Below are 15,193 nucleotides of genomic sequence, written 5' to 3' on the forward strand. Positions count from 1 at the left end.
TTTATTTTTAAAAATAGTATCTGATGTGTGACAGAAGAATACCACTAGGGATATGTTAATGTAATTTGAGCAACCATAGAACAAAAGTCTGTAAGCTGAAAAGTCGTTTGAAGTAAATATCCCCTGGGTAATGAATTACATTTTTTAAAAATCATCATCACTTTTCTTTTTTTTTTTTAAAGATTTTACTTATTTATTTGTCAGAGAGAGAGGGAAAGAGAGACAGAGAGCAAGCACAAGCAGGGGCAGCGGCAGGCAGAGGGAGAGGGAGAAGCAGGCTCCCCGCTGAGCAAGAAGCCTGATGCGGGGTTCGATCCCAGGACCCTGGGATCATGACCTGAGCCGAACGCACCCGCTTAACCGACTGAGCCACTCAGGCGTCCCTCATTATCACTTTTCTAGAAATCATTTGCCAGTTGGTTTTTCCTGGAGGTGAAATTGAGCTGATGCAACACTTGCAATAAATGACCAAAAAGGGAAAATGAGAGTTGGAAGGAGAGTGCAAGGGAAAACTGTTGTGAGCACTTGAATCTGGACATCCTTTCCCTTAAAGCTTCCTGGATCCTCTGATTGCCACCAAGTCCTCTCTATACCTCTTCAAATGGTACCTTTTTTCTAACCATTTCTCCTCAATCTCATTGAGAATAGTCTCACTGCTTCACAGCTGGAATACTACAAGAGCCTTGTAATGGCTTTTCTCAATTAAGCTCTGTCTTGTTTCACCCAAAACCTTGGATTCCTCAAATGCTCTTGCGTCCAGATGTTCTCCTCAGAGCCTCACAAAGCTGGTGTGGGGTCCTGAGTGAGGACACAAGCCCCGGCCTGGGTTTGAGTCCTAGCTCCACTTGTCATTACTGTGTGACTTTGGTAAGATACTTAACTCCGAGTCTCAGTTTCCTCAAATTTATAAAATGCAATGAATAAATGCCCACTTTACAGAGTTGTGGCAAGTACTACATGAAATATATTGAATGTTAAGCATAGTGGCTACCTAATAAATAGCATCTATCAGTACCCTGGTGTGTCACATTTAATTTTAGTTTCTCTACCTGTATTCACCTGCCAATATTCTCTTCAGCCAAATTGTTCCTTCTCATTGTCCTTTCAACACATCATGACTTTTCATTTTGATGATTTCCTCATGTTCTCCTGAGTACCTTACCCGGACCTGTCCCCATATCCAAATTCTATTTATCCTTGAAGCTTTCTAGCTCAAGTCTACTAAAATTTTCTAATCTACTCAGCAATGACTTCCTTTCCTCTAAATTTTTTCAGCATTTATTATCCATAGCAGTTTAATGGGTAAGTTCATATTGCTTAATGTGTACTCCTGCTCTCAGAGCCAAGGGACTGTATACATTTTGTATGTCTAATGGGAAAACAATTATTTAACTTTTGGTTACAAGCATCTATGTGAGAGCTCCTTCCAGCTGACTGAGTGCAGAGGTTAAGCCCATTGTTGGCTGATTTTGGAACTGCTAACTGGTCGATCAGCTTTTTTCTCTTCCTGAAGAGGGAACAAAGTGGTTGAAAAGTACTTCATTCTTATTGGTGAATAAAAGGATTAGGGCTCTATGCTTTCAAGTTAAAGGGATCTTTCCCACCTTCCTTATGGGAAGGAAAGCATAAAAGTTCTTACAGCAGGGAGTTGGAAAGAAAGGTGGACATATGCTGTTTGTTTTCTTTTTTCTTCTGAGTTTTTATTATTCATTATATATAAAATTGGAGAAACCAAGGAAGAAAAAATTATTATGTAAGAGAAAATAGAAGACTTACTCTTTTTTTTACTAACAAGCACAAAGAATAGGTATTTAATTTATTGGGATATAAGTAAATGGGATGATCTTTGGTCGAAAAGTTAGGTAGATCTTTTTTCATCAAATATTTTGTTGAATGCTTACTCTATGCTGGTATGAATGTGGCTACTAGAGATGTAGAGACGTACACCTGAACTCAAGGGGCTTACCAGCATGAGGCAGGACCCAAGAAGTAAATTGTAAGAAGTATGAAGGCAGAGGTAGAGAAAAAGATATCATGTGCTTTTTCTGAATCCAGATAGCAATCAGACAAGGAAAAGAAAAAAGAAGTATTCAAATTGGTAAGGCAAAGTAAAACTGTCACTATTTGCAGATGACACAATACTATATTTAGAAGACCCTAAAGATTCCACCATAAAAACTATTAGAACTAATAAATGCATTCAGAGGATACAAAATCAATGTACAAAAATATTTTGCATTTCTATACACTAATAATGAGCTAGCAAAAAAATTAAGAAAACAATTCTATTTATAATTGCATCAAAAAGAATAAAATACCTAGGAATAAATTTAACCAAGGAGGTGAAAGACTTATACTCTGACAACTATAAGACATTGATGAAAGAAATTGAAGATGGCACATATGGAAAGATACACCACGAACATGGATTGGAAAATTAATATTGTTAAAATGTTCATAGTACACAAAAGAGTGTATAGATTCGACATAATCTCTATCAAAATGCCAATAGCATTTTTCACAGAACAAATACTCCTAAAACTTGTAAGGAATCACAAAAGATCCCAAATTGCCAAAGCAATATTGAGAAAAAAGAACAAGGCTGGAGGTATCACATGCCCGGATCTCAAACTATACTGCAGGCCTATAGTAATCAAAACAGTACGGTGCTGGCACACAAATAGACACATAGGGCAATGGAACAGAATAGAGAGCCCAGAAATAGGTCTGTGCTTGTATGGTCAATTAATCTACAACAAAGGGAGAAAGAATATACAATGGGGAAAAGACAGTGTCTTCGAAGGATGGTACTGGGAAAACTGGACAGCTTCATGCGTAACAATGAAATTTGACCATTTTCTCATACCATATATAAAAAATAAACTCAAAATGGATTAAAAACTTGAATGTAAGACCTGAAACCATAAAAATCCTAAAAGAAAAACATAGACAGTAAACTCTTGGACAGCAGTCTTAGCAATTTTTTTTTTTTTGATCTGTCTTCTCAAGGAAGGGCAACAAAGGTAAAAATAAACAATTGGAACTACATTAAACTGAAAAGCTTTTGCAGTGAAGGAAACCATCAACAAAACAAAAAGGTAATCTACTAAATGGGAAAAGATATTTGCTAATGATATATCTGATAAGAAGTTAATATTAAAAATATGTAAAGAACCCATACAACTCAACACCAAAAATTTGATTAAAAAATGGGCAGAGAACCTGAACAGACCTTTTTTTTTTTTTTTTTAAAGAAGACATACAGATGGCCAACAGACATGAAAAGGTGCTCAACATCACTCAACATCAGGGAAATGCAAACTAAAACCACAATGAAATACCACCTCACACCCGTCAGAGAGGCTAGTATCAAAATGCCAAGAAATAACAAATGCTGGTGAGGATATGGAGAAAAGGGAATTCTTGTGCACTGTTGGTGGGAATGTAAATTAGTGCCACCACTATGGAAAACAGTATGGAGGATCCTCAAAAAATTAAAAATAGAAATACCCTACAACCCAGCAATTCCACTTCTGGGTATTTAACCAAAGAAACCAAAACCATTAATTCAAAAAGATACATGCACCCCTATGTTCATTACAACATTATTTAAAATAGCCAAGATGTGGAAGCAACCTAAGTGTCCATTGATAGACGAATAGATAGAGAAGATGGGGCATTTATATAATGAGATATTACTCAGCAGTAAAAAAGAATGAAATCTTGCCATTTGTGACAACATGGATGGACCTAGAGGGTATTAATCAAAATTAAGTAAGTCAGACAGAGAGAGACAAATACCATATGCTTTAACTTATATGTGGGATCTAAAAAACAAGACAAAACAGAAACAGACTCATAAGTACAAGGATTAAACTGGTGATTGCTAGAAGGGACGTGGGTGGAGGGATGGGTGAAACAGGTAAAGGGGATGGAGAGGTACAATCTTTCAGGTATAAAATGAATAAGTGATGGAGATGTAAAGTGAAATAACAAGAAGTATAGTAAATAATATTGTAATAACATTGTATGGTGGCAGATGGTAATTATACTTACTGTGGTAAGCATTTTATAATGTAGATAAATGTTGAATCATTATTAATACATCTGAAACTAATATAATATTGTATGTCAGTTAAACTATACTTCAATTAAAAAAAAAATGCATGCCTGGCCCATCCAGGTTATTCTAGAAATTAGGGCCTTGGAAAAACAAAAACAAAGTAAAGCATAGATATTCTAATAGTTAACAATGCAAAGGGAAGAAACAACAACAGAATAGACTATGTTCAAGGAATTTAAAAGTAATTAAATAAAAGTATTCATTTATGGACCAAAAATGAAAGTATTTCATATGTCAAGGATTATGATTAATTCTATTCTGTGCCCCTAAGAGGGGGAGAGGGAGAGAAAGGCAATCCCCAAGTATTTATTTGAAATACAGATTGTTAAAAGTGCATGACAATTTTTGGAGCCATACTGTCTGGATTTGAATCTCAGCTCTAATACTCAGTAGCTTTGTGAACTGGGACAAATTACCTCATCATGTCTCAGTTTCTGTGTCTATAAAATGAGGATAATATTAGTACTTCCCTCATAGACTGTTAAACGTAAGAACTCAAAATCTGGCACACAGTAAACATGATATAGTCTTTTTCTTTTTAAAGATTTTGTTTATTTATTTTTGAGAGAGAGAGTGGGGGGAGAGCACACAGGGGAGAGCACGAGTGGGGAGGGAGGGGGCAGAGGGAGAAGCAGACTCCCCGCCAAGAAGGGAGCCCCTCTCAGGACTCGATCCCAGGGCCCTGAGATCATGACCTGAGCCGAAGGCAGAGGCTCAACCAACTGAGCCATCCAGGCGCCCAATATAGTCTGTTTAATATGATTCTTATATACTTTTAAAAGAAAGTTGAGGGCGCCTGGGTGGCTCAGTTGGTTAAGCGACTGCCTTCGGCTCAGGTCATGATCCTGGAGTCCCGGGATCGAGTCCCGCATCGGGCTCCCTGCTCGGCAGGGAGTCTGCTTCTCCCTCTGACCCTCCTCCCTCTCATGCTCTCTGTCTCTCATTCTCTCTGTCTCAAATAAATAAATAAAATCTTTAAAAAAAATAAATAAATAAATAAAAAATAAAAGAAAGTTGAGGGAAGACAGGGTGCATGATGATGAGAAAACTGGACATGGAATTAGGGCTCTTGAAATTTTTCCACTTTCATTGCTTTTTGTAATTCTAAGTAATCTACCCCTTTCAACTAGTTCCATCCTTGATAATAAAGGAAGTACTTACCATTCCATTTGTAAAAATTCTGAAAATCTGTGACTAAATTGAAATATCATTTATGCCACCTGTACCAATATCATGAATCCAACAAAATCGTTCTTCATTCAGTTTGAAATATGTCCTTGTTTTTGTGACTAGGTCGTTCATCCTTAAAGTTTAGGGGTAGAAGCCAATAGGCAAAAAGGGACTTTTTCATTGATGAAGTATAAAATTAAACTCATGAATTAATTATTCCTTGATATCCACTAAGATTTAAGAACAGAGATGATATACTAAATGCTTAATAAATATTTTTTATCACATTTTTAGTTTTATGAGTAGTTAAGATTCTAAATCAACCCTGGAGTTTATTTTATTAAAAGCATAATGATATCACTGAAAAATTCAGCTCTCTTCCACTCTTAAATGTTTTTAATGTAACAACTTCTGACTAAATAATTTTTGTATATGAAGAACTATCACAAGACAAGGGCCACATAAACATTTGATGAACCGCGTTGGAGAATTCACTGAAAACATTACTCAACACAATAGAACTCTGATCTATCTGATGAGATTGTAGAAATTTATTTCTACTGCCAAGTTATCTAGTATTTATGAATACCAAGGAAACAAAATTCCTCTATCTAAATCTATGATTATATCTATTGTAGCACTTACTGGTCTTTAAAAGTCATTCCTGCCTGTATAAGTGTAAAAGTGTATATATCCCTACAGCCCATGTTTTTGATGCCTAACCTAATACTTGCCAAGGGTAGGCCATCTACTCAGCATACGCATTTGTAGTATAATAATTGTGCATTAATATGCAAGTGTGCAATAAGTAAATGTACAACATTTCATATGATTGCTTTGGAGTGTCATTAAAGTACATAAGCATATAAGACACTGGGCAGATAGTAGATAATACATGTGGCTACTGTATCAGCATATAATATTTATTACATATTTAAGTACCTTAATGTCTTGTAAGTTGTGGTATAGATATATAGCCACCTGAGAAATAATTAGTATTTACTACAAAAAAATCACCCTGGGGGCACCTGGGTGGCTCAGTTAGGCATCTGACTCTTCATTTTGGCTCAGGTCATGACCTCAGGGTTGTGAGATTGAGCCCTGCATCAGGCTCTGCGCTAAGCATGGAGTCTGCTTGAGATTTTCTCTCTACCTCTCCCTCTGCCCCTACTCTTATTCCTGCTCTCTCTCTCTAAATAAATAATGAAAATCTTTAATAAAAAAACCAAACACCCTGAATACTTTCATTATCATTGAAAGTAATTATAGTAGCAATCAGTGATCTAGTGTAATCAAGGGCCTAAGATAAATTGATGTATTAAAGTTATTTATAATTTGTATGGAACCAGAAAAGACCCCGAATAGCCAGAGGAATGTTGAAAAAGCAAAGCAAAGCTGGTGGTATCACAATTCCAGACTTCAAGCTTTATTACAAAAGTGTAATCATCAAGACAGTATGGTACTGGCACAAAAACAGACACATAGATCAATGGAGCAGAATAGAGAGCCCAGAAACGGACCCTCAACTCTATGGTCAACTAATCTTCAACAAAGCAGGAAAGAATGTCCAATGGAAAAAAAGACAGTCTCTTCAACAAATGGTGTTGGGAAAATTGGACAGCCACGTGCAGAAGAATGAAACTGGACCATTTCCTTACACCACACACAAAAAAAGACTAAAAATGGATGAACGACCTAAATGTGAGACAGAAATCCATCAAAATCCTTGAGGAGAACACAGGCAGCAACCTCTTCGACCTCAGCTACAGCAACTTCTTCCTAGACACATCACCAAAGGCAAGGGAAGCAAGGGCAAAAATGAACTATTGGGACTTCATCAAGATAAAAAGCTTTTTTTTTTTTAAAGATTTTATTTATTTATTTGACAGAGAGAGACACAGCGAGAGAGGGAACACAAGTGGGGGAGAGGGAGAAGCAGGCTTCCCGCTTAGCAGGGAGCCCAGTGTGGGGCTCGATCCCAGGACCCCGGGATCATGACCTGAGCCGAAGGCAGACACTTAACGACTGAGCCACCCAGGCGCCTCAAGATAAAAAGCTTTTGCACAGCAAAGGAAACAGTCAACAAAACCAAAAGACAACCGACAGAATGGGAGAAGTATTTGCAAATGACATATCAGATAAAGGGCTAGTATCCAAAATCTATAAAGAACTTATCAAACTCAATACCCAAAGAACAAAGAATCCAATCAAGAAATGGGCAGAAGACATGAACAGACATGTTTCCAAAGAAGACATCCAAATGGCCAACAGACACATGAAAAAGTGCTCAACATCACGGAAATCCAAATCAAAACCTCAATGAGATACCACCTCACACCAGTCAGAATGGCTAAAATTAACAAGTCAGGAAACGACAGATTTTGGCAGGGATGTGGAGAAAAGGGGAACCCTCCTACACTGTTGGTGGGAATATAAGCTGGTGCAGCCACTCTGCAAAACAGTATGGAGGTTCCTCAAAAAGTTGAAAATAAAGCTACCCTATGACCCAGCAATTGCACTACTGGGTATTTACCCCAAAGATACAAATGCAGTGATCTGAAGGGCTACGTGCACCCCAATGTTTATAGCAGCGATGTCCACAATAGCCAAACTATGGAAAGAGCCAAGATGTCCATCAACAGATGAATGGATAAAGAAGATGTGGTATGTATATACAATGGACTATCATGCAGCCATCAAAAAAAAAAAAAAAACACCCACTACGAAATCTTGCCATTTGCAATGACATGGATAGAACTAGAGGGTATTATGCTAAGTGAAATAAGTCAATCAGAGAAAGACAAATATCATATGATCTCACTGATATGAGGAATTTGAGAAACAAGACATAGGATCATAGAGGAAGGGAGGGAAAAATGAAACAAGACGAAACCAGAGAGGGAGACAAACCATAAGAGACTCTTAATCTCAGGAAACAAACTGAGGGTTGCTGGAGTGGTGGGGGGTGGGAGGGATGGGGTGGCTGGATGATGGACATTGGGGAGGGTATGTGCTATGGTGAACGCTGTGAATTGTGTAAGACTGATGAATCACAGACCTGTACCTCTGAAACAAATAATACATTATATGTTTAAAAAAAAAGATAGCAGGAAGGGAAAAATGAAAAGGGGGAAGTCAGAGGGGGAGATGAACCATGAGAGACTATGGACTCTGAGAAACAAACAGGGTTCTAGTGGGGGAGGGGGTGGGGGGATGGGTTAGCCCAGTGATGGGTATTAAGGAGGGCACGTATTACATGGAGCACTGGGTGTTATAGGCAAACAATGAATCATGGAACACTACATCAAATACTAATGATGTAATGTATGGTGACTAACATAATAAAATAAAATAAAAAAAAGTTATTTATAATAATTTCTAAGGAATCCTACAATGATTAAATTTTATGGTCTTTATAATTTTTAAATCATTTAATAAAAAAGATATCTCTTTTCCCTAATGGCCACAGCATAGGAAAATGAAAGTGGATATTTTCTGAATTCAAGGAGAGAGTTTGGATAATAGATTACTGTGGCACATGTATATAATGAGAGGGGCTGCATATCAACAATTGCTAGAGCACGTTTCTTTCCTGGATCTCTCTTCTTCCAGATGTCCAGGGAACCAGAATATAGATGTCATTATTAAGGAACTCTACAGAAAGGGACAATTTTAAATTGTCTATATCCATAATGCAAATAAAAGGAAAAATAATGCTCAATGCTTAATATTATTTTTCAGCAGTTCACTGGAGTGGACTTTCTCAGAATTACAATCTCTCTTAGCTAAATCACCACAGGGATGATAAGAAACAGAACACTTAGTGTGATTTATTAAATATTTCTTTAATCGCTATTATGTCTGTGTATTGATTTTATTAGCTTCTTCTTTTGCATAAAATTCTAGAAATCACGTCTGGAAACAAACAAACAAAAATTTGTAGTGAAGAAAAACCCAATTAACCACAACTAAGGAATAAATAATCCTTTTTTCAACAACATGGTTCATGTTCAGTATCCATTAGACTTTTCTGCTGGTCTTTCTCCATAAACCTTGGCATCCCCTTCATTCTGTTATGCTTTCCACCCTCACCTCTGAGTTAATGAAAACAATGGTGTGCCTCTTTGCCTAGAAATATCTCCTCTATTTGTTCCTTCCTCCTCCTTCCCCGTTGCCCAGTTCTGAACTCGGCCTTCCTTGTCTCATGCTTCCAGGTTTGCTCTAGTCTTTGTCAATCTTCACCTCAAAGCTAGATTAACCCTCCCTTAAGAACTGTCTTCTTCATTTTACTCCTGGGCTCCAGAATGGACAATAGGTTTCATAGCTGCTTGTGGCCTACAATACGACTTCCAAACTTCAAATTTCCTTTCAAATTAACTTGCCACCCTTGTTGCTCTTCAACATATTGTGCTTTCTCCTACTTCTGTTGTCTTCATCATTTCTCCAAGAATTACCTATTTTTTCCTTTCAGTCTAACTATTCTCTACTAATCCTTCAAGGTCAAATTCAGGGCTCACCTTCTCTGGGGAGCTTTCATTCATGTTTCCTTTGATTAACTCTTTATTCCATATAGTATTCAATTCTTTCAATATCTCAACTACACAATTTAATGCAATATAAATAAGCCATACTAATACTGTACATATATAAATGTCAGCACACATTTATAGAAATGTCTATATTGTTCATTGTTTCACATGCGTGGGCCATGTATCTCCAACGAGACTGCAAGTGTCTTCCAGGTAAATTCTCTATGGCATAACTGATTTTCCAGTTTGTTCCCCTTAGAATCTACCCATCAAAAAGTGTGTTTTGATTGATTAATCATTATTTATACCTTAATATTTTACTTCCCAATTTATGCTTATTTCATTTTTGTCAGTTTTAGATTTTTTTAGAGCCCCAAGGGACCACTGGTAGATTGTATTATTGTTCAAAATCATTTACTTTCTTCTTCCCTTTATGTGAAGTACAGTTCCTCACCCCATCTATTTGGGCTTGACCATGAGACTCTTTGGTTAGTGGTTTGTAAGCAGATGTGACATATGCTACATCCATGCAAGAAGCACAGGAAATACTGCAGGTTTCTGGCAGCCCCTTCTGCAACTTCTCATTGCCATGAAAACAGCTTGTCTCAGATAGGGCCACTTTTCCAGCCTGGCCCTGGAATGAGAAGTGGCCCAGGAAGACCTGCAGGTGACCTGCAGCTTGCTGCACAATTCCGCCAAATCACAGCCCTACGTTTCACGAATGCAAAAAAGTCACTGATGCTTTGGGGTTGTTTGCTACAGAGAAAGGCTGACTTATGTAAGACCTTGGGGTTAATCTAACTTCCGCTTTGTAGATAAGGAGAGAGGCCTAGATTTTTTTTGTTAGCTAATGGAAGAGTTTTAACATAAATTCTAGACTGCTGACTTAGTTTTTTGTTTTTTGTTTTTGTTTTTGTTTTGTTTAACACAAAATATCTGGCTTTTTGCTATCCTAAAATTTGGAGGAATGCAACTCAAATAGTTTGAAATTTGGGGCCTTAGTATTACCTGGGATTGCCCTCTTGGTCTGGCATTGGCTTTTAGAAAATAGGTAGAAAAATATCTAGAAAATAAACAACATGCACTATCAGTGTCAAGTGAAATATACTCTACCTGAAAGATACGGCTCTCCCTTAGGCCCACACTTGTTTGGTAGTAGATAGAATGAAATGCAGTGATCTTTGGGAGTGCCTCGCAGGCCCAAGCCTTTCATATACATTGTTCATCTAAAGTCTACATTTCAAAACCTTTTTTCTTAAAAAACTTATATAAGAAAATTCTAATTTGAGGATAGGTATAATTTCTTAATAAAACCATCCCCTTAATTCCATGACAAAGTCTCATGTACTTTGATGCCGCATAGGGACTCTAAAATTCTTATCCTTTTCCTTTGCAAAATTCAGATGGAAACATCCCTGTCATTATGTACCTCAGTACATCAGAACTTTGACTTGGTCCTGAAGTTTATTTTATGCTTTGGTGTTCTTGAAAGGAACTAATTTTGCCAACTCTATGATATTTAAAATTCAGAGAGTAAACTAATTAAGTTCTAAAGAAATTATTAACATACTACTTCCTTTTGTATATCAATTTTTAAAGAGTAAAACCAGTTCTATGCAGCAATATTTTTCCCTTTTTATGAAAAAATAATATCTTACTACATGCTTTAGGAAATGCATGTCTTACTAAATAACATTTATAACTACCTTTTATTGTTGTTTACTATGCTTTTCCAAATAAAGAAAACAAAATGTAATAAAACTACATGTGTAACCAAGTAGATTTTCTTTTTCTGTTTTTTTGTCTCTCTTTACTTGGAGCACACACAAACCTTACCTTTGTGAAAAAACATCCCTGTAAGGACTTCCATGTTGCAGTGCAATTCCATATCCCCGATCAGCAACAGTGTTCCCAATGGTGTAAAATGAACAATCCGGGTCATTGATAGCCACATATTCCAATACGGCTGCGTCCCATACAAAAGCATAATTTCCATATTTTACCTGTGAAAAATGGAGAACACAAGAAGAAAATAGGATTTGAGTTTGGAATTTTAAGTTATACAGATAGGATAAAACATACTACATTTGTGTCTATTTAATTGGGTAAAACATCATAGGACTTATGTTTTTAAATACCTATTCTGAATGAGATTTTGGCTTTTGGTTAATTTACAGCTCTGTTCTCCTGGAAATGTGATAAAGTTAGAATGTTAAGTATGTTTCCAGGCAACATAGCTTATGGTAAAATGACCCTTGAGTAGTAAATGTCACCGGACTGGGAGAACAATAAATGTATGGGAAGAAGCCATGTCTTTGAGCTTCTCTGAGTGCAGTCATTCTTGTAATTGGCGCTCTCTCTTTGGGGACTTGGAAGTTACATTTTTGAAGTTGTTACAAGAGATACTGGCTCCTTTAGGTCACTAGGCTTCTAAGCCAGGTAGGCTTTTGTACCCACCCCATATAAGGTACGATCTCCTTGCATGTGACCTATGTTCCAAATGAATGCTGCAAGTCCAAGTCACACTGAAGAAAAATAATCAACACTGCCCTGCTGGCAAGATGTATTTCCTAATTTATGTTATTCTAAGGTAATTTGTTGCCATGTGTGGTCTATGGCAATTTTGCAGCTGGACTTAGATGAAACCCCTTTGGTGGACATTGCAATGAGGAACAAATAATTATACAATCTTCTCTATCATTATTTAGGGAACATAAATTTGTTCCGAGTTGTTTACTTTTTAGTGATTATCTTTTATTTATAAGTATGACTTTTTCCCCCCTAAATTACAAATGTATCAAAAATAAAACACAATCTTAATAAAATTAATTTAAAAAATGTTATATAGGGGCTCCTAGGTGGCCTGGTCAGTTGAGCGCCCAATTCTTGGTTTCGGCACAGGTTGTAATCTCATGGATCATAAGTTCTAGTTCTGCATGGGACTCCCTGATCAGTGGGAAGTCTGCTTGGGGATTCTCTCCCTCTGTCCCTCCCCCCACTCATGTGTGCACCTGCTCTCTCCCTCTCAAATTAATAAATTTTAAAAAAATATTATATATAAATATAGAATTTAATGAATTCATAAAAATAAACAGAACTAATAATTAAATCAAATATTCAGTTAGTTAGCTAGTTTATTTATTTATTTGAGGGGAAATTAATTTCCTGGTAAATCTGATGAAGGGAAAGAGAAAAATTCCTTTTCAGAGAGTTCATTGTTTGTGTATAGAAATGCCACTGATTTTTGTATGCTGATTTTGTATTCTGCAACTTTACTGAGTTCATTTATTAGTTCCAACAGGCTTTTTTTATGTTTAGTCTTTAAGATTTTCTAACATATGATCTTATCATCTGCAAATAGAGATAATTTGACTTCTTCCTTTCTGATGTGGATATTTTTATTTCTTTTTCCTGTCTAATTGCTCTGGCTGGGACTTCTAGTATTATGTTGAATGGAAGTGGTGAGAATGAGCATCTTTGTCTTGTACCTTTATAGTACTGGAGTCAAGTCCTCAGGGGATAGGCTGCTTTCAGGAATGCAGACAGGACAACAGTTGGTTGACCAAGCACTGACATATAGTCCTGCCTCTTAAAAGCATTCTTATTTTAATTTTTAATTTTCTTATTTTTTTAAGGGGGGACAGGGAGGTGTAGAAGGAGAGAGAGAGACAGAGAGAGAGAATCTTAAGTAGGCTCCATGCCCAGTGTGGAGCCCAATGTGGGGCTTGATTTCAAGACCCTGAGATCATGACCTGAGCTGAAATCAAGAGTCGCCACCCAGGTGCGCCTCTTGAAAGCATTCTTATTCAGTCTTAGACTCTGCCAGGATTTCACAACTAGGATCCCAAAGTTCTCACAAAGGTATTTTGTGCATGGATGGCTGCCAAACTGTTGTTTCTTTGAGAGGACCTCCTAATCCCTCATGCTGCTGATACTACTTCCTCTAACTATCAGTATTTATATGTAAAATTTTTATCAACATGTATACCTCATGTAGGCATGGGAGATACCCTGGGAAAAACGAGTAGCTCAAAGAGGTGGCTTTAGAATTCAGGATTAAAAGCCATCTAATTTGGAAAGGGGGGAGGGGAAGTAGGCCTCTTAGGGGAGAGTAAATCATATTTATGAAAGATGAATGGCCTTTGGTAGAATACATGAGAGGTGTGATGTTTTGTGACAAAATTTGTCTGGATGTGGTGCTCACTTCTAGTCTCTTCTGTGATGAGAGTCATTCCCTGTTGATGACACTCCCAGGGAGGGCATTTATGACACTTGAGTTCCTTTTAAAGGATTTATGTTTAGGTAAACAAGGGTTGTTTAGAGAAAGCTTCTCCCTGCATTTGCTGTTTTTCAAGTGCTTTCAGCTCAAAATCATCAATATTCCAAAGTAGCATATTTTGGGGTGGCATATTCTGTTACCCTTAATTACCAACTTTCACATTTACTTTTAGCCTCCTGGGTATAAACCTATAGTAACAGAGAGATAGCAGTGACCCTGAAGCCTCCTCTAAAAACCTACTTTGATTTTTGCTATTCTCTTCTTTCAAACAGCCACGATGGCCTCCTGGATCCCCTTGGACTTCTTTATAACACTCAAGGGACTTCCCCAGTTGGGGACATATTGCTTTGCTGTTAGAAAAGTGTTCTAGCATTGCTGTTACTGCTTTGTGAACCATAAAGCTCTATTTAAATGTATATTAACATTATCATTGCCATTATATACATGTTTCTAATAATTCTAATGTTACAAAGCATTATGAATTCATTTTCAAAAGGGGAACCATTAAAAGACTATGATTATAGCCTGTAGCAATACCAGTGAAATGTTGCATAGTAACCCAAACTATTTAGCTTTTAAAAATATCCCTGTTTTTTTTTTTTTTTCCCCCAACTACTAAAACATACAATCATTGTCCTTTGGGTGGTTTTTAACTATTAGGTTAAAACTATCTAGAAAATACTCATCAACAAAACCTAAAGTCACTTTCCAAGAGAATAACAATTGAAGGTTTGGAATTTTCAATCCATCTGACTAGGTGATGGATATTACTTAAAAATTTTAACTAGTCTTTGCTCTTGAAGTCATGTTTGGATAAGCAGCTACAGTGTGGGCCATTGACTTATTAACAGTGGATTCCATGCCAACTGAGTGTTTCATTGCAGGTTAAACAGAGGGTGAAAGTACATCCGGAAGCTTTATGTCATTATATTCCAGGCCCCATTTATGAGAAAGGGAAAAGAATCCAAAATGGCATCTAACTCCAATATTATCAATCTCTGCTTTCTAAAATAGAGATACCAGAATGCTGTGGTGATTAATGGATGATGGTGGCTGCTCATGTTTAACACCTGTATCCTTATAATAGAGCTG

The 15,193-nt window shown here is 36.9% G+C and overlaps 1 protein-coding gene across 2 annotated transcripts in view; it reads right to left on the reverse strand.

Annotated features, from left to right (window-relative positions):
- Window positions 1-15,193, reverse strand: part of GRID2 (glutamate ionotropic receptor delta type subunit 2) — a 1,393,842-nt gene that overhangs the window by 101,689 nt on the left and 1,276,960 nt on the right. For both annotated transcript variants that reach the window (XM_044912908.1, XM_044912909.1), the window contains one exon: window positions 11,659-11,825. In XM_044912908.1, coding sequence (XP_044768843.1) covers window positions 11,659-11,825 — 167 coding nt within the window. The remainder of the gene's footprint in view (window positions 1-11,658; window positions 11,826-15,193) is intronic.

The sequence above is a fragment of the Neomonachus schauinslandi genome, chromosome 2 (genome assembly GCF_002201575.2).
Source record: "Neomonachus schauinslandi chromosome 2, ASM220157v2, whole genome shotgun sequence".
In the NCBI taxonomy this organism is placed as follows: Eukaryota; Metazoa; Chordata; class Mammalia; order Carnivora; family Phocidae; genus Neomonachus; species Neomonachus schauinslandi.